Here is a 19514-nt window from a genome sequence, read left to right as displayed (position 1 = left end):
TCTTTCTGAGGGTCTTAAACCCCCGATCTTCATTTCTCTGTGTCCATAGTGGCTGAGAACAGCCTCCATTTTTATGCAGATGTTTAGATAAATAATAAATGTTGATTGAATTGAACCATGTTTGGAGGGTGGTTAGGCTAAGGACAGTGATTCGCTGTTGCCTAGTAACGATACAGAAGACACAGTAAGCTGCTCTGTTTAGGGCTTCAATAAAAATGGTGTGTGGTGTGCATTGCGCTTGGATCAGGCAACCACAGTCACAGTAGGTTGCATGATCTGGGCCTAACAAACTGTCCCTTGAATGTCATTTACCATTTAGCTTGAAGTTGCACTGATGAATACTTTATTATGAGCAATATGCAGTGTAAAAGATGTTGCTTTTAGTGGCACAGAGAATTGCCAACCGACTGAGTAACTCAATGGAACCTTTTCGTGTCTTTTAGCTCAGTGTTTTACTAGGGAAACATTCTAAAAACCTGTTATATGCTAATTCTCAGCATTAGAAAATCAGTTGGCAACTTGCTGCTGAACAACATGCTGTCAACAGTGAGCTAGAAGGATGTTAAACTTATATACACTAACTTCTATTGACGACGTTGTACTGGCAGTTGACTGTATTTATCGTACAGACTAGATGCCTGTTTGTTCAGCAGAGGTGTAACCATTTACTGTTCACTCTGATTTAATCTGGATTCACTCATCCTCCAGCTGTGAAGGATGTTAATGTGTTGCTTGAGAGAGAAAGAATAGAGGGAAACAGCAGTCCATCCAGAGATGATGACTCCACCCTGCAGAACCCAACCACCCATAGCAGCATCCTTGATGACAACACAAAGTTGGATTCTGGCCTTCCAGAGGTCAGTGAAAGCCTCAGTTTAACCTGAATTTTATTTACCCCCTTCGTACTCATTCTCCTTTTTGTCTGTCTGTCTGTCTGTCTGTTTTCAGGCGAGGAGTAAGTCCAGCGGCCTTTGTTTCAGCGATGGAATGAGCCGCATTGATTATATCCTAGTTTATAGAAAGTCCAGCTCACAATCAGAGAAGAGGGAGGTATTTGAGCGGAATATCCGTGCAGAGGGCCTACACATGGAAAAAGAGGTAAAGAGGAGTGGGTGTTGTTTAATCTTCAACTTAGTTTTACATTGAAAAGTTTAATTCTTTAACACTCTTAACTGTTAAAAACTTCAGTGTGAAAGACTTTTACGTTCGACGATTTAACTGCATTCATCGACCCTCTGCCTCTACTGTATATTTGCTCTACTTTTATAGTTATTAGTTATTGTCTCCACCAACTCCTGTGGAAAATATCAGGTTAACTGCTCACAGATACAGCAGCTGAGCTCCAAAGAACCTCAGAGCTCACTACAAGCAACAACCTTTACATTCCACATCGTCAGACTGTTGTTTGTATAAGAATATTGTTAATTGTGCTTTAACTTGATTTATGAAACAAACTAAGTTCCTATAGACAGACTTAGTGTTGCTCCAGGGCATATCAGCAGGGTAAAAATCAATTAGGGTGGTCCTCCTGCCCTAATTAACCACATATTGGGCATTCACATTTGTCTAATATGTGCTAAGAGGGATGAGAGTGCAGTGCAGTGAGAGCATATCTCAAAAAAAAAACAAAAAACTGTTCAAATGTTTAAAAGCTAGGGCTAAGTTCCTGTACTGACAGAGGTTTAGCTTTGCTGTGATTACTCTAGCAAACCTGTAGCTACATTCATTCATGGTGCGCAACATGGGCCACGATTAACCCCAGTTTGTATGAAGAAGCAGTAGTGCGTGTCATTCCTAAGGCCAAATTAGTGAAATTTAAAATGTGCAGTCTTACAAGTGTAGATAGCTGAGTGTTGTTGTAGAATTGGCTGGTGACCCTAACAGCCCATTCCCCTCCCCGGCTGTGCAGTGCGGGTCCTCCCACGGTAGTAATTGGGGAGGGTTGGGTCAGGAAGGGCATCCGGCGTAAAAACTGTGCCAAATCAACATGCGGACAATGATCCGCTGTGGTGACCCTGAACTCAGGGGATAAAAGCCGAAAGGACACAAAAAATAAAAACACTTGACAAAGTGGAGAATGTGTGTTTTGATGTTAACTTCAGCACCATCTGCTGATCAGTAGCAACAAGGTCATCATTATCTGAACCATGCAGGGGAAGACAATGGTTTCTTGTTTCCTTCAGCAGCCCACTTGTGTGTGTTCTTTGACTGGAGTCATTCTGTTATTTTTAAGTCTCCTTCCAGTCAGCTCCTGATTCATGACTCCTACACTGTCAGCCTGTGCACACAGGTGAAGAAAAGAGCACATCCCAGCAAACATACTGAAGTTGAACAGAAGTGACCCTTATTGTGATGTGTGTGAACACAGCATCTTGATTGTTGCTCTTGTGTGTCCGGTTTTCTTTACAGGCCTCTTTAACAAACAGCGGCGTGATTTTTTTGAAGCTTCATGCACCATGGGATGTTCTCTGTCGCTATGCAGAGCTCATGAACATTCGCATGCCTTTTAGGTGAGACAGAAAACATGAACAAACAAAAGTTATATTTATATACACTTCATTTTTAAAAAGAGTGTGGAACAATGCATTTAATCTTTTTTCATAAAAAAAAACAACAAAGCCGATCACTTTTGAATATTGAAAGCAATGAAGAGCTACTTGTTAGTGGTGGTACTTGTGCCATTTGTTGTTATTGTATTAACTGAACTTCGTCATCCTGACCTAATTCCATCATTCTTAACTTTCCATATCCCAGGAGGAAAATCTTTTTCATGCACCGACGACACAAGTTCATGACCAGGTGAGTGTTCAGTAGAGAAGGCAGCATGTTATCAACTGAAGAAGCAGGTTTGACAGAATTTCCACTTGCAGGATGGAAAAGCGCATCAACAAATTTCGCGGCTGGCTTCCCCGCAAGCCCATGAAGTTTGACAACGACACTTTGCCAGACCTGGAAGAGAATGAGAGCTTCACTGCCCCCTTCAGTCGATCGAGGATTCATCAGTGAGTTTTTAAACTAATCTTAGACACTTATGCAAAAGAAACTTCCTTCACAGCAGGCAGATTTGTCACAACCAGCTTGTTTCACTGCAGTTTCATCATCCACAACAAAGACACCTTTTTCAGCAATGCCACCAGAAGTCGCATTGTCCATCACATCCTCCAGCGGATTAAATACGAGGAAGGGAAACATAAGATGGGTGAGTATTTCTATGGATGTTACAACAGGGGACAGAAATATTGAAAATAGAAAGGAATTGAAGCAAGAGACAAAAAAATACACTTCTGTGTAAATTCTTACAGATGTTTCAGTTTCTCTGAAATTCGTCCAATTGGACAATATTTGGACTTTTTGGTTTAGTAAAGGGCACATGAATACTTTTTGCTTGCTATTGTAAGACTCAACAAATTTGATCATGTATAGAAATTCTCTCACTTTGATCTTAGACATAAACTTCACTGTAGAATTGCAGTTATTTAGTTTATCTTCTTTAATTTACACTAATGTTAAAGTTTTGCGTGTTTAAGCAGAAGTGTATCTGCTAGACAGCATCAGACAACTGTTGTTTTTATGGTGCTTTCTTTCTGACTCCAGGTCTCAATCGTCTTCTGAGCAATAGTTCTTATGAAGCAGCTTTCCCTCTTCATGAGGTAATTTGGAGAATCTCCCAAAAGCCATTTATGAATTTAATTCTGTCACCTGTGCGAGTGCTCTGGTGTCTCTGTGTGTATGTTAACAGGGGAGCTACCACAGCAAAAACTCTGTCAGAACGCACGGAGCAGAGAACCACCGGCACCTGCTGTATGAATGCTGGGCCTGGTGGGGGGTTTGGTACAAGTACCAACCGCTGGATCTAATCAGGTAGCTCCACTGAAACAATGCTGTGTCTATTTATAATTAAAACCCTCATGGCTGATAGTAGTAGCAGAAATCATTTTTACTCACAGGCCGGGCATAAAACTGGTTCTCTTCAAAATCTTCAGTAGTATTTTTCATATTTATTTTATAGTATTCAGAGCCAAGCTGAAGGATCCCTCATTGTTCTTGTGCTTTGCTGCCGTTTCAGGAGGTATTTCGGAGAGAAGATCGGTCTGTACTTCGCCTGGCTCGGCTGGTACACAGGGATGCTGTTTCCTGCTGCTCTGGTTGGCCTCCTGGTGTTCTTGTATGGCATATTCACTTTGGAGCACTGCCAGGTCAGGTAAACAGCCCTTCTCTCTTTTTTTCTGATGGAAATATGCATCTCTACAGGTGGTTGTCATAAAGTTTAAAGTTTTTTTATAAAAGAAAACAAAAAACAAGCTATATCTGGTGCACAAATGCTCAGCAGTTCCCGAGCAGATACTAAGTTTATTTAATGAAACAGACAGGTAACTTTTCTGCCTTCGAAACAAATGTGGTTTTACAGGGGAAGCAACAGAGGAGGCCTGTGAATAAATCCAGGAAATTAATCCTATTCAGTGTCACAGTTTGAAATAAATTTTTAAAATGTAAATACAAATGGGCTATGTAATCACTTTATATGTAAGACAATATCAGAAAGACTGAAGTCATTTTAAAAGAACATAAAATAATTATCAGCTTTGATTAAAAAATTAGCAGATACACACACACACATACAGACACATAGAGTACAGAACCTAATTGGGTTGCATCAGTCACTGGACATTGTAATATGAGCTTTAGAAGAGTTTGATGGGCTCAACATTGTCATTTTCCAGCAAGGAAATCTGCCAGGCCACCGACATCATCATGTGCCCCATCTGTGACCAGTACTGCCCCTACCTGAGATTGTCTGACAGCTGTATCTATGCCAAGGTACTGTCTCAACAGCAAGAGGGAAAAAAATGTTCAGCTGTTTTGCGATTTAAAATATGCAATGAACCAACAATATATAAACATGTAACTTTTACTCTTTACTTTAAGATTCAGATGACTACAGTCATACATATTAACTGTAAGTTGTGTTTCTGTTTGTGTTTAAAGCACCGTTTTAAAGAGAACCTTTATTTATTTCAGGTCACCCATCTCTTTGATAACGGGGCAACTGTTTTCTTTGCTGTGTTCATGGCTGTTTGGGGTAAGTGTCGCAGTTTGCAATTTCTGAAGTGGTACGTCTGGCACAAGATGTCTAATTTCTTAATTTTGGCCACTAAGGAGCAACACAACAAGCGAGTTATTAACATAAACGGTACATAAAGCAGCACTGACATTCATTTAGCGTTGTGTTTCTGTCTACCTGCAGAGTGTACAGTAAGCCCTGTTTAAGTTTCCACCACCTCCTATGTGCACCAGCTATTACCTGTAGCTGGTTTCTATCTGAAAACAGCTGCCTGCTGCTACTAGAAATGGTGCCGCATTAAACATTACAATGGCATCAAAGCAACACACACCCCTGTGATTCATTTTTTAATACACACATTTTGAAATCTGAAGCTTGAAGTTTATTTTTCCATTTTCAAATGGTTAGATTACAAATCCTGTTAAAACATCGGAGGCTGCTCAAAATAAAACTTTTAGCATTACATAATAAAATGACTTCTATTTGCAAGTAGGTTGCACAAGCATTTCCTGACAAAACAATTTAATTGTAAGTTAGTTGAAGTTTAAGTTAAAACTTTTGGAGCCTGTCAGTGCTGAACGAGGTCCCAGGGTATGGACGGTGCAAACAGAGAGTATGTGGTTGGTTCACAATCTTCAAGTGCTCGTGATGAACTAACAGCAGCAACATCAACAAGCTGATAGCTTACCTGCTTATTGATATCTAGATGAAAAGTTGAAGGGGCTGGAGAAACATGAAAGAAAGAAAAAGAAATGCACTAAATTGTTAGACTGAAGAGAACAATATGCATCTGTACAGCTGAAACTTCTCCATTTTATACTCATGTATATTTTATCAAAACTTATCTGGCAAAGTTAAATTTAGTGACAGACTTGGCAGCTTTCATGTTTCAGCAGATGAGAAAACGTTCATCCTGTGAGACATGAAGTTGACACTTTACACTGCTGACTAATCTGACTAACATGGAGTAGGAATACAATTTATAGTTTGTATGTCCATGGTGGCTCCTGCACTGCAAGTATAATGCATTTTCCGGAAGAAGTACAAATACCATTTCCATTATAACATGTAAATAAAAAGAGAATGTGATGATTTGCAAATTATTTGAAACCTGTTTTTGAATTTAAATAGTACAAAGAAAACATCCAATTAAGAAACTGAGAATTTAGGTTTTTCTTTTTCTTTTTCTTTTTTTATTTAAATATTCGCTCATTCTGAATTTAAAGGCAATAACATTTGGGACAAGTTGGGACAGGAGGCAGTTGTGTGATGCCACAAAAACACCTGGTGCTGTTTAAATGCCTTAAAATAATAAGAATAATTTATCTTCTGCATTACATAATATAATCTGGAGAAATGTATGTATGCGATGGACAGAAGCAAAAACCACTAGACAAAGCAATAATCACTGAAGAAATGGCCAATGGGTGTGGGACCTTTATTTTCTCCTAGCAAGGACCACAGCCCACACCTTCTGTTTACAAGGCCAAGGTGTTATCTACTGAACCACTGCTACAGACACGGAAAACATTTGTAGAAAAAACTGTTCCACTTCATGTCAGGTCGAAACAAAATGTCTGACGCTTTTTGAATCCAAATTTAAGTGTCTTATGTTTACACATATAAAAGACAGTAGGTCACAGTCACCAGAAGTGAAGTTTGCTCAGTAAGATGCACAGTTTGACTTGAATTTGATTTCAGTTGCATAATTATGTAGTAGTTATCCATTTATCCATTATCTGTACGGTAACTGCTCCTATATGCTCAGAGTGTTGTTAAAAGAAGAGGTGATGCAACACAGCAACAAAAACAGCCGATCCCAGCTCTTTTGAGTCTTCATCAAATTTCACCAAACTTCACCAAACATTTTTATATCATATTTCTCAGTTTTGACATTTGATATGGTGTATTTGTACTATTTACTGTCAAAAATAAGTTTGAAGTGATTTATAGTTTATACATTATTCAAAACATCCCAACTATTGTGGAAATTGGGTTTGTATGAAAACTTTATTGCCACTTTATTAGTTAGTGATGAGTTATGTGTGAAGTGAACTTTACACATAAGTACTTTCATATTGATATTTGATATTGTTAGAAAAATAAATATATGAGATAAGAGATCTGTTGTGTACAAAGACTTGTCTTCAAGATAACTGTTACACAAAACTGTCTTGCTTCAAGGTTATGCACTTTTTTTATCCGGACATGAAGGTAGGAATCGTGCTCTGGAGAGACCGGCAACCATCCTTACCTTACTGCAAGTGTGTGTGTGTTCGTGTGTGTGTGTATAAAGTTATATAAATTATAAAATTGTCTAAAAACAAACAACATCCTCATCTTTTCGAGTTAATCAAGTTAATGATCAACACTGAAGCTTAGTTATTTAGGAAAATTCTGATGCTTACCAGTGAGTTTGTTAACAGCGTCTGGGTGTGTGTGAGCCTGTTTTACTCTGTTGTCCAGTCTCCAACATCGCAGCATGCAGTACAGAACTAAACACAGCTGCAGGACAAAGGTCAACACGCCCAGCACAATAATGGTGTTGTAAACTGGTGAGGGTGAGGAAGGAGACACAGGGTACAAATTTCAGGCTGTGCAAGGCAGAACGTTTGCTTTTAAAGGTGTCACTGGAATCCTTATTCTGTCAAGTATTTGTGTATTTCTTTATTTACACAAGAAATTAAATCCTAGCTTAAATTCTAGATTCAATCGGACACTTCTAAAGCTTCTTCTAAGGAAGCCAAGCGCTTAACATCTAAGCTACATTTTAATACAGTATGTACATTAGCAAAACATTACTTTTTGCTTCTGTACAGTAGACATGTACTGTATGATAATATTTGACATATTTCACAGTTACAGATACGCAGTTCTGCCCGTGTGACACAGTACCACGTGATGATAGGTATGGCGTTTTCTCCCAGTGGGTGACCTCCAGCTGAGAAAAGCCCAGAGTCATGTTCTGCTTCTGGAGGAACCCCATCAGTCAGATACCACAGACGTCCAGCAGACTCCCTGTGCAGACAAGGCAGTGATATTTTCATTTATAAACTTGTGTCCTGACAAAGCAATATTTGCTCTTATACACTAAAAGCATAAAATCTGTTATATCGTTGTAAACCGTTTGGTCTAGCAGAGAAATCAGTGTGACCGTATGTGTTTGACTGATGTACCAGTAAAATGAAAAAATATTCAGCCTCTTTGAAAGCAGGAACCTTTTTTAGTAAGTTATCTTCAAGACAAGTCTTTGTACAGAACAGGTCTCTTATCTCATATGTAAACTAATTTTAACAACAGTTTAATAAACTACAGAATTCAGAACACAGTGCAAATCTGTTAAATAATATTTAATAAACCTCACCTCTTCTCATGAGCTTACTGTGACAATGGGATTTACTCTTGATAGATAAATTGTATATCTTCTCCAAAACCTTAGTGATCAATATCTTGCAAACATATCAGAATAAAAATGAAAACCACAATTAACCTTTGCACAAAAAAAAAAAAAATGCATCTGAAAACCAAATTATTCCAACTTTACGGGCGACGCTGTATATGAGTTAGCTTTGAATTCTTGCTATTTACTATAAAAACATAAGAGCGTATAGAAAAACAAACTGTATGATCACATAAAATATAATGCAGTAAAAGATTTGCAGTGGCCCAAATAATGTGCAAACAACAGAACACATATAAAAAGAAATCTATACACACATATACAGTACATTCATGGATGATTCAGGATGATGTGGATGCTGTTTTCACAGCTGCTCAGACAAACCAGAGTCCAGCCTAAAGGTCTGTATACACGTTTAAGCTTTCCAGTTTTTTAAGGAGCAGTGTAATAGATCCTACAGCACAGTACTGACCTTACAATCACTGCTTCTCTGTGTAGAAAGCTGCTTTTTTCCTGCTGCTGTCCGGATGAATAAGCTGTGGCTTCAACTGCAGCAGACAACCAGCTCAAATCTCTTCATTAAAGTTCCTCAGAAGTTTGCCCCCCTGCTGGCTTCACAGCAAAGCCCTCACATTCATAACATCTTGCTCTGCTGCATGTTCACTAGGGAGGTGGACGTAACCGAGAAAATAAATTGAAACACTCTTGATCAGAGCTGAGCCCCTGCAGGAATAGTGCTGCAGTCTGCAGTGGAGAGGCAGGTCAGCATGTGTGCAATAAGTAAGCTATCCATAGGACTTTGTCCAGCAGTGCCCACTGTTACCCTTTTCCCTTTGACACTTTAAATATTTTGATTACACTGATGCCATTTGAGCCAGTCACATGAATGAGAGCAGAGATGCACAGGGATTTGATCACCTCTCAAGTCACAAAGGGGACTTTGATACAAGTCCTAAATATGTAAATGTGTTAATGTTTATGACGGCAACTGAAGGTGTCGGCTTCATGATTGAATGAGCAGCCTGGTCAGTTCTCTGCATTGCACTTTTACTCTGTGTCAGACATGGTAACATTTACATTTGTCACTTGCAATATGGCAGAAGTCTGAACTGGATGCAGTCACATTAACAGATTACAACACACCGTACTAACCTGAGGTCTCGTTACAGTACATATAGTGGACCTACACATCATGATGCGTTTAAATGTGTGACCTAATCACAGATATTATTGGGAGTTGTTCTCTCACTATAAAAAAAGATTTCTTGGGAAAATCCCCCAAACAGCAATTGTTTTTTTCTAAGAAAACACTGGCCTTTAACAAGTTGTGCACCACTGTACAATTCCTGAGACAAAGTTTAGCGATTGGCCAACTAGTAAACGTAGACAAAACAGGGCAAGTAAAGTAAGAGCAATAATGCACTTACATTACAAACACAGACAAACTGGGTAACTGCAAATTCTACAACTCCTGCTGCCATTTTACTCCTATGTTTCAGCAACGGTCTTCCTGGAGTTCTGGAAAAGACGCAGAGCTGTCCTCGCTTATGACTGGGACCTTATTGACTGGGAGGAAGAGGAGGTAAAGTACTTTTATTCCATGTGGCCATTTCGGATTCTGTGTTTCTGTGTCTATAGATAGTCAAATTCATTAAAAATATATTTAATCTTTGGATCTCTGGCTTTGCCCAAATGTGGACAACTTCACTAATGGCAGTGTTTTTGCCCTCTTAGTGGCTCTGCCTGTCAGCAAATACAGTATTTGCCTGATCCTTCCCCTTTTTCAGTCTCAATATGTGGAATCATTATACCGAGTCTGTATCAAGAGACTCTGTCCGAAATCAATTTATGATACAGTGAAAATGTACAAATGTAAAAGCTTATATAAACGTAATATGTTGTGTCGGGAATTCTGTTGAGTTTTTAATGTTCTTGCCAATCTTATGTGCAAACCTCCAAACCTTGTCTGATGGTCCTACTCAAACTGGTAAACACTATCTCTGAAAGGCTGCTCGTTGTGGGTGTGAAAGTGACTCAGAGTCTCGGTCTGCTTTGTACAGAACAGATATTAAACTCTTGATTATAGATTTTGGCCTTCAAATCAAAAGGTCCTGGCTAGAGGTTTGTTTGGGTCACTGTAGCTCAGCCTGTGGCCTAATCATAAAACAGTGGTGTAATTATCTGACTGTCTGTTGGATTTGGCTTCTCTGTGACTTGGCTTTTGTCTTTCAGGATGAAATTCGACCTCAGTTTGAAGCCAAATACTCCAAGAAGGAGAGGATGAACCCCATATCTGGAAAACCTGAGCCTTACCAGGCCTTCACCGATAAATACAGTCGCCTCATTGTCTCAGCGTCAGGGATCTTCTTCATGGTGAGTTCACTATGTTTCCTGAATACATTTATTTTATTATTAATTCATTCTGTGCTTTACTTTTGTGTCAATACTCATTTTTGCATATAGGTCAGTTTTAACAAGCCCTCTAATGTCTCTGTTAACTACCTACTCTCATCATAACAGTCAAATTACTATAATTACTATCTTATCGTTATAAACCGTAAACACTAATATTTTTTGCATATGACTGCAATGACAGATACTGGTGGTGATTGCTGCTGTGTTTGGCATCGTCATTTATCGCGTGATCACCGTCAGCACCTTCGCCGCCTTCGGCTGGGCTCTCATCAGGAACAACTCTCAGGTGGCGACCACGGGCACGGCGGTCTGCATCAATTTCTGCATCATTATGCTCCTTAACGTGGTGAGTTTCTTTCCCATCAGAAGCAGCAGTCATAATAATATATTAAAATGAAATAAATGTAAGTTCACCGCTGACTGACCTTCAACCTTGCTTTATTAAAGCTCTATGAAAAAGTTGCTCTCCTGCTCACCAATTTAGGTAAGTTGTCTACACCAGCAAATCTACTATGTTTGAATCGGAATAGATGTGTTCAGTGCAGTACAAGAGGTTATCACAGAACTGGACGTACAACTTTTCGTCATAAACAGAATTAGTTAGAATTCGAATGGCAATTGTTCTGCCAGTCACCTTATATATATTATGTCTGGTCTGTTGAGTACTTGATTGTCTTTCCGTACATCCACAGAGCAGCCGAGGACAGAGTCAGAGTGGGACAACAGCTTTACTCTTAAGATGTTCCTTTTTCAGTTTGTCAACCTCAACAGTTCAACTTTCTACATCGCCTTCTTTTTGGGAAGGTGAGAAAGAAAAACGTATTTTGCAGAAGTAACAATTTAAGATTGACCCAATAGACATTATTCTTTATAAGTACAAGTACTTTATAAGCTTTACAGTATTTGGATAATTGTATTGGTACAGTTACGTACCACCTCTGGGTGTATTTACTTTAGTGAAAATGATAATAATACAACCTGTTTACACTGTGTTCTATATCTCAAATGCAGTGCATTCACTAACAAATCTTATTTATTAAGATCTTTTGATGAAAAAGAGATGCAGATGTTTCTCATGCGAGAATAAAAGGAGACAGTGAGTTAAAGCATTAAGCATTAAGTTTATAATGATACAATTACAGCTTCAAGCAGTGTTATGTTTAGCATGCAGAGAACGTAAGGTTTTCTTCGGTTTTAATATCAGTGATGGTTTACTTCCACTGTTGCCTCAAATTCGATTGGACTGAAAAATAGTCTGTGTGTTTTCTTGATTGACAGATTTACAGGCCGGCCCGGTGCATATCTACGCCTCATCAATCGCTGGAAACTGGAAGAAGTGAGTAATTACTATGCAGTCCCATGGAACCAAAACAGCAGACGTGGCCACATGCAGGGTTTTAGAAATACTGAGGTCCAATAACTGAGCTGGCAAAAAATATATATATTTCCATAATTTACGTATGTACTTTTAAAGATCTATGAGGACTGCTTTCTTTGTACTTATGCTATGATAAAAGAACCATTAAGACACAGATGGGACCTAACATAGTAAGGATGCACATTCCCCTGGTATGAATGTTCTTTTATTAAGAGGAGGAGCAGAAATGGCCAAGGGGCGTTTAAAAACGGTACTAGACGGTACTAAATAAATGTACAATAAGCATTATATTGATGACAAAAAAGTCTTTGTTTAAACTTTTTTGACATTTCAAAATAGAAGATCTAACATTTTTTGCAACCAACTGTAGCTACATTAGCAATCATACAGAGGTCTGGACCTCATGGACCTCAGAGGGGGGTATCCTAAATAGGACATTGAGCTTTTTTTTTTTGTATTTCCGTATACAAGGCATTTTAACCAGCATTAAACGTTCCCATAATTACAGGAACACTTGGGGAAATAGGTCTGAGCTGACACTTTAAGGTGCTGAGCTGATGTGCTCCCAATTTTTTCGCAAGGCTGCAGAATTGGAAATAAAGAAATTCTTTAGAATCTGACATGTACAGTACAATACAAGTGGAGACTCAGCCTTGATTGTGCTTGGAGAACTCCAGGGATACACCTAAGACATTCCTCATGTACAACGAAACACTATGAATACATTTGCGTTACAGTATATACTGTAGTAAGCCTGGTTTTAATGCAAATTTGCCCACATGAACAGTTTGTGGTTTACTTACAGAAAAGCTGCCTGCACGATGCAACACAGCAGCAAAAAAGGCTCTTTAAATGCAAAAAGAATTACTTTCAAAAAAAGCCATCGTCAGCATAATGCTGCATCATATAACCCTTTTCATGATGCAGCAGATGTTTTTGTTTGAAGCCAAACTCAGAAGATACTCATTCTTTTTAAATCCGTGAAGGACAGATAATATAGTGCACTTCTTTGTTTACACTGGATAATTATACTCCAAAAAGTCAGTTAATATTCATACCAAGTGCTCCAGTGCAGTATGTACATACATGCAATTGTGCCATACTAACAGATTTCATATTATATTCTTTATCTGTTTTACAACAAGAAACTGTTGGATGGCAAATTAAACAGTGACTTTGAAAAGCCCCATGGAAAGCTAATTTTTCAAAGACGTAAATATCAGCCTATAATAATATCTGGAGCAACATTATCATCATTCGAAATGTCTTTCTGTTTGCAAAAATATCTGGCTTTCTAAATTTCTTCCTTTATCAATTTACAAAATTACAAAAACTAAGTATTTTCAGTTTAGATGTTGACTTTTTAATCCAAATTCTATCTACTTTTATTACACTCAAAATCTGTGTTTAATCAGTACTAGAATACAAATGGAACACTAATTTGCAGAGGTAGCATATTTCCGGCAATAATAGCATATTTCAGGCAAAGTAAATGGAAAACACAAGGGGCATTTAAATGTGGTATGTATTTACAATTATTTAAAATATAGCAATATGCTAATATAAATAGTAGGGACAGATACTACAAAATACACACTGTATCTGTATCATTGTAATATTGTATATACAGTTTATTACTTGTGTACAGTACATCATGAGCATTGTCTCTACTGTGTTAATAGTGTTTACATAGACCTCCCTGTTATTTAATGATGTGTTAGTCAGTGTGTGTTTTTGTCCCAACTCCACCATAACCAAGGTTTGAATGGTTCCAATATTCCAACAGGGTGAAAATCTAAAAAAATAAAATAAATAAAAAACTAATGATAAGTCTTACTGCAGTAATGCAGAATGCCCTCACTTTTAAAATTCTATTGTTGGTGAGGAGGACAGATTGGTTTGAACCGCTTTCTCTCTGCCCTTGTCACTGCAGTGCCATCCCAGTGGCTGTCTTATTGACCTCTGTATGCAGATGGGAATCATCATGGTGCTAAAACAGACATGGAACAACTTTATGGAACTTGGCTACCCGTGAGTTCAAAGTGTTATCATGACCAACACAATGATATGAGTGTCAGCGGCTGTAGCTTTGACAATGTGCAGATCACTCAACCACTTTGGTACAGATTGTTTTGGTGCCTCAACCACTTCTGACTGCTCTTTACAGATTACATCATATTAGATCTACAAGTTCTCATGTGTTGTTCTTAGGCTGATCCAGAACTGGTGGACAAGGCGAAGGCTGAGGAGAGAGTGTGGGCCGAATGCCAAGGCCGGCTTCCCACAGTGGGAGAGGGATTACAACCTGCAGCCAATGAATGCCTATGGACTTTTTGATGAATACTTGGAGATGAGTATGTTTTACCCTCATCATTTTTTTCTTTGTTTGCTTATGAGTATGTAATTGTCGAACATGGAGATTTTTATGTACTATATTACTATATACTGTTATCTATCTCTTTACAGTACTAATTCAATCCTAGTTTAAGATTCAGCTGCTAATAAGGCTAAATACTTGCTTAATATTTGCTTTTAGAGTGATAAGGGACCCAAACAGTAAACTGAAAGTTTGTCAGTGGCTGGCAACTAGGGTCTAAAGGCTCTTGGTGCTTGTGTTTCAGTCTTACAGTTTGGCTTCACCACCATCTTTGTGGCAGCTTTCCCTCTGGCCCCTCTCTTAGCGCTGCTCAACAACATCATTGAGATTCGTTTAGACGCCTACAAGTTTGTCACGCAGTGGCGGCGACCTCTGCCATCACAAGCCAAAGACATAGGTAAATAGAACATCTGTCTTATAGCAGCTGACTTCCTGTGGTTACATATCATTTAAATCCGTGTATAATAGTGGGTGTTTGTGGCAGGGATCTGGTATGGCATTCTGGAGGGAATCGGCATCTTGTCCGTTATCACAAACGCCTTTGTCATCGCTGTTACCTCAGACTTCATTCCTCGTCTTGTTTACGCCTACAAGTACGGACCTTGTGCTGGTCAGGGTCGAGCAGGGGAGGGGTGAGTGATGACGGAAACAGTGAATTTGTTGGAGGTTTAGCTCAAATTCATTGGTAATAATTCTATATTACTATGGTCACATGTTCCTCAGGTGTATGATGGGTTACGTTAACGCCAGCCTGTCAATATTCCGGGTGTCTGACTTTGAGAAGAGATCACAGCCCAGGACGAATGGCTCGGAGCTGTTTGGAGAGGCTGTGAAATATTGCAGGTAGTGTGTTCGTGTGTGTTGCACTAAAAAAGAAACATCTGATGGAAACAGAAGGTTGTTTATTTTTAATAGGTTTCGACTGCAAGCATTCGTGCAACCCCACGTTGGCCTGCACAGAATCCACTTTTTATGTGGGTTCATTCTTCACTTTATTAATAATACCTGTGACACACAGGCTCTTACTGTGCTCTACATAAATTAGAAATCACAACATAAAAAGTTCAAACACGATTTTGATATAACCCAGAAACTTGCTCCAACAAGAATAACAGCAAAAAGTTCTTTCAGTCCAAAAAAATGCAATGCAATGCAGTGTTTTACACAGTAGGACAGAGCCTAATGTGACATTTGACAGATTTGGGACGTCTCTATGTCTACATAGTTTATTCATGTTTGTTAACTTAGTTCGATACCAGTTTGAAATGACCTTTGACCTCAGCGTGTGCACTCCCTAGATATCGTGACTACAGGGAGCCTCCGGACTCAGCTGAGCCCTACTCATACACTCTGCAGTTCTGGCACGTCCTGGCAGCCCGGCTGGCATTTATCATCGTCTTTGAGGTCAGTGTAATTCCTGATAAATGACTCCAGAAGCCAGGTCAGGTGTGAAAGTAGATCCCTACAGATTACGTTGTCAGTGGTTCTTTGTCTTTTAAAAACTAAAGTCAACACAAAACAGAAACAAAAGCAGAAGAAGACAATGATGAGTGTGTCAGTCAAAAGAACGGGGAAAACAAAAGACCAAATTGGGCCCGTTTTTACAGGTAGGTTGGCCATGGTGAATGACATCAGCTGACGAGGCTCCAGTATCAGCTAGTCCTGCACAGGTTGGCCAGGACAACCTGCAAGACAGTGGAAGGGGTCTCACAGTACACACAAAGTACATTAAAGCTACAACATGCACTGTTTGGGAATAAAAGTACAGTAGCTCAGAATCAATCCACTGCGAGGCTCAAACACTAAAGTTTAACATGTTCATATGACACAAAGGAAATTATCTTCTTTGAATAGAAAGCATTTCTGCAGTTGTTGTTCTGTGTTGTTCTGATGCTTTGACCGTACATCCCCACATCAGGATACATTATGGAGAAATGTTTGAAACAGTTAAATACTGTAGCTTTTCACAATTTGCCTATGGGATCAATAAGGTTCTTTGAATCTTGAATCTCTCTTTCCAAATCAAAAAGCCATCAATCATTAATCTCTTTTTTAATTGAACAGTGACTATGTCTAATGTAATGCAACCACAAGGGGGCACAAGCCAGTGTCTTCATGTGCCAGTCCCAAGTCTGGATAAATGCAGAGGGTTGTGTCAGGAAGGGCATCCGGTGTAAAACACATGCCAAATTAAACATGCAAATCAAGACACACTGAATCTGACTTCCATACCGAATCGGTCGGGGACCAGGGTTAACAACAACTGCCACCGGCGCTGTTGACTTACAGGATGCCGGTGGAAATTGGGCTACTGTTGGTCGGAGAAGGAAGGAGGAATGCGTATTTGTAGGCAGCGAGAGAAGAGGAAACCAAGAGTGTGGGACTGACAGTAGGGACTTTGAATCTTGGTACTATGACAGGAAAGGCTAGAGAGTTGATCGAAATGATGCAGAGAAGGAAGGTGGACATACTGTGTGTCCAGGAGCGCAAGTGGAAAGGTAGCAAGGCTAGAAGCTTAGGAGCAGGGTTCAAATTTTTTACCATGGGGCAGATAGGAGGAGAAAAGCAGTAGGAGTTATGCTGAAAGAGGAGTTTGTGAGGAATGTTCTAGAGGTGATCAGAGTATCAGACAGGGAGATGAGTTTGAAGCTGCAAATTGAAGGCGTGATGTTCAATGTTGTGAGTGGTTATGCCCCACAGGTAGGATGTGAGTTAGAAGAAAAGGAGAAATTCTGGAGTGAGGTGGATGAAGTGATGCAGAGCATGACAGTAGACTCAAGACATTAGACAGGAGTACAGGGAGATGCAGCGTAAGGTGAAGGTAGAGGTGGCAAAGGCCAAACAAAGAGCATATGAGGACTTGTATGTTAGGTTGGACACTAAAGAGGGAGAGGTGGATTTGTACAGGTTGGCGAGACAAAGAGACAGAGGTGGGAAGGATGTGCAGCAGGTTAGTGTGATTAAAGATAAGGATGGAAATGTATTGACAGGTGCCAGGAGTGTGATGGGAAGATGGAAGGAGAACTTTGAAGAGTTGATGAACGAGGAAAATGAAAGGGAACGAAGAGTAGAAGAGGTGACGGATGTGGAGCAGGAATTGGCAATAATTAGTAAAGTGAAGTTGCAGATGACATTGTGATTTGTAGTGAGAGCAGGGAGCAGGTGGAGGAAAATCTAGAGAGGTGGAGGTCTGCTCTGGAAAACAGAGGAATGAAGCTTAGCTGCAGCAAGGCAGAATACATGTGTGTGAATGAGAGGGAAGGTTTTGCAGTACAAAAGTACTCTTTAAAGAAACCGTACTCTCTTTTAAAGCACTTTAAAAGGAGAAGAAAAAGTAATAATTCATTAATTTGAAGATGTTTTTTTTTAGTATGGTATTGCTCTGGTAATGTACTCTGTTTTTTGCAGCACATGGTCTTTGCCATCAAGACCCTGATCGCGTACCTGATCCCAGACCTTCCCAAGGACCTACGGGACCGCATGCGCAGGGAAAAATACCTGATCCAGGAGATGATGTACGAGGCTGAGCTGGAGAGACTGCAGAAAGAGAAGAACGAGAAGAAGAAGAAGAAAGACAGGCCCCATCACAAGGAATGGCCCTGAACACACCAACTGATGTGGTTCAAGGTGGTTCAGCTCGGCTTAAGTCTAGTGCAGACGTGTATTTAACAGATTAGTATGAACTGACAGCAGCTCAGTTAAAGGGCAGCTTCAATTGCTTTTTTTAGTCCTACTTTGAGTAGCACACTCTCTACTTTTCCTGTACAAAAATATCTCTTTAGTTTTAACTAAAAAACTTCTCCGGATGACATCATGTGGCGGGATTTTTCAGTCCAGATGATGTCGTCAGGAGCAGGTCAACTAACACCGTGACCTCTGTGGTATCAGAGCAGTATCATCAAATTCCTCCGGATGATGTCATCTTCATGTTGAAGTCGTGTTTAAAGAAATGACTTTTTTAAGAGCGTCTGTTTTTCCTGATCCCAAATAAGAATTTCAACATTTAGTTTCTCTTATTTTCAGGTTGTCAGCTTCTGTTTGCTGCACACAGGAAGAAGGAGAGGGGTGCTGGACTTCCTGCATGATACCGGACCTTCACATCTTCCTCCCGCCATGTCAGACCAGCACCTCCTGGTGGACAGATTGATAAACTCCATCCAGCAGGGTCACACAAAGACCCCAGCTCTGTCTGCACATCTAACAGACTTCCTTTTAAACATTTGGCAGCGGGATTTACTACCTTTTAGTTTTTTCCAGGTAGTTTCTACCACTTTGGACTGTCAGCATCGTATGTCTTCAGATCCTGAATGTAGATTTCAAGCAAGACTTGACTTTTACAGATTTGTTTTTTAGAAGAGGGAAAAAAACTTAAGCTTACTGAACAACAGACCCTGTTTACATTTCTCCTTGTTGGAGGAGTTCACCTTTTGCTTTATTGTAAATAAAGATATTTAAATGAATGTCAGGCCATCTGCTCTGCTATAGTGTAGTGCAATAAAAAATAAAACTTACTTAAAAATCTATTCTATCCAGGCTGTGAGTCCACAGTTTGCTTACACTGGAAATGCTTTCCATTCGAGTTTAGATTGATACAATAACTGCAGTAATAAAAATTATTTATTGTAAAGAAATCGGACTGTGTGTGTCATTCAGCAGAACATTGTCATCAGGAGTATTATGTCAAGTGGAGCTGGTATCTAGGAATCACCCTGCCCCTAGTTTTGGTTCGCAGTTTTACTTATTAGGTACTTTGCAGATTTGAGGTTCTAATACAAAAACATAAACATTAAGTAAACAATAATATTTGAAAGTGTATTTGAGTTGTAAAGTGAATACCCGCTCAGGGACTGCAGATAGAAAATAATTGATTAGTCAACTTAAT

General features: G+C 39.4%; 1 protein-coding gene and 1 long non-coding RNA gene across 5 annotated transcripts in view; one reads left to right on the top strand and one right to left on the bottom strand.

Moving 5' to 3' along the window:
* The window catches only part of LOC137106825 (anoctamin-4-like), a 39226-nt gene extending 19968 nt beyond the window's left edge, over positions 1 to 19258 (top strand). The window contains exons 5-29 of one of the 4 annotated variants that reach the window (XM_067490785.1): positions 709 to 857; positions 949 to 1098; positions 2410 to 2510; positions 2755 to 2799; positions 2871 to 3002; positions 3093 to 3199; positions 3595 to 3650; positions 3740 to 3861; positions 4067 to 4201; positions 4722 to 4818; positions 5020 to 5080; positions 9962 to 10044; positions 10695 to 10835; positions 11059 to 11223; positions 11325 to 11361; positions 11570 to 11681; positions 12156 to 12213; positions 14189 to 14286; positions 14467 to 14609; positions 14877 to 15029; positions 15117 to 15264; positions 15356 to 15475; positions 15931 to 16036; positions 18041 to 18259; positions 18656 to 19258. In XM_067490785.1, coding sequence (XP_067346886.1) covers positions 709 to 857; positions 949 to 1098; positions 2410 to 2510; positions 2755 to 2799; positions 2871 to 3002; positions 3093 to 3199; positions 3595 to 3650; positions 3740 to 3861; positions 4067 to 4201; positions 4722 to 4818; positions 5020 to 5080; positions 9962 to 10044; positions 10695 to 10835; positions 11059 to 11223; positions 11325 to 11361; positions 11570 to 11681; positions 12156 to 12213; positions 14189 to 14286; positions 14467 to 14609; positions 14877 to 15029; positions 15117 to 15264; positions 15356 to 15475; positions 15931 to 16036; positions 18041 to 18235 — 2714 coding nt within the window. In that variant the 3' untranslated portion in view covers positions 18236 to 18259; positions 18656 to 19258. Of the gene's footprint in view, positions 1 to 708; positions 858 to 948; positions 1099 to 2409; positions 2511 to 2754; positions 2800 to 2870; positions 3003 to 3092; positions 3200 to 3594; positions 3651 to 3739; positions 3862 to 4066; positions 4202 to 4721; positions 4819 to 5019; positions 5081 to 9961; positions 10045 to 10694; positions 10836 to 11058; positions 11224 to 11324; positions 11362 to 11569; positions 11682 to 12155; positions 12214 to 14188; positions 14287 to 14466; positions 14610 to 14876; positions 15030 to 15116; positions 15265 to 15355; positions 15476 to 15930; positions 16037 to 18040; positions 18261 to 18655 lie in introns of those variants that run through there. The other 3 variants (XM_067490788.1, XM_067490786.1, XR_010912021.1) reach the window with 3 other exon arrangements.
* On the bottom strand, positions 4308 to 9511 carry LOC137106826 (uncharacterized). Its single transcript, XR_010912022.1, has 4 exons — positions 8935 to 9511; positions 7958 to 8080; positions 7471 to 7614; positions 4308 to 5785 (listed from the first exon to the last, which is right to left on the bottom strand). It is a non-coding gene; the product is annotated as an uncharacterized lncRNA (long non-coding RNA).
* Positions 19259 to 19514: the final 256 nt, after the last annotated feature.

This window comes from Channa argus, chromosome 21 (genome assembly GCF_033026475.1).
Source record: "Channa argus isolate prfri chromosome 21, Channa argus male v1.0, whole genome shotgun sequence".
NCBI classification, from domain to species: domain Eukaryota; kingdom Metazoa; phylum Chordata; class Actinopteri; order Anabantiformes; family Channidae; genus Channa; species Channa argus.
This window is presented reverse-complemented; position numbering and strand designations above follow the sequence as displayed.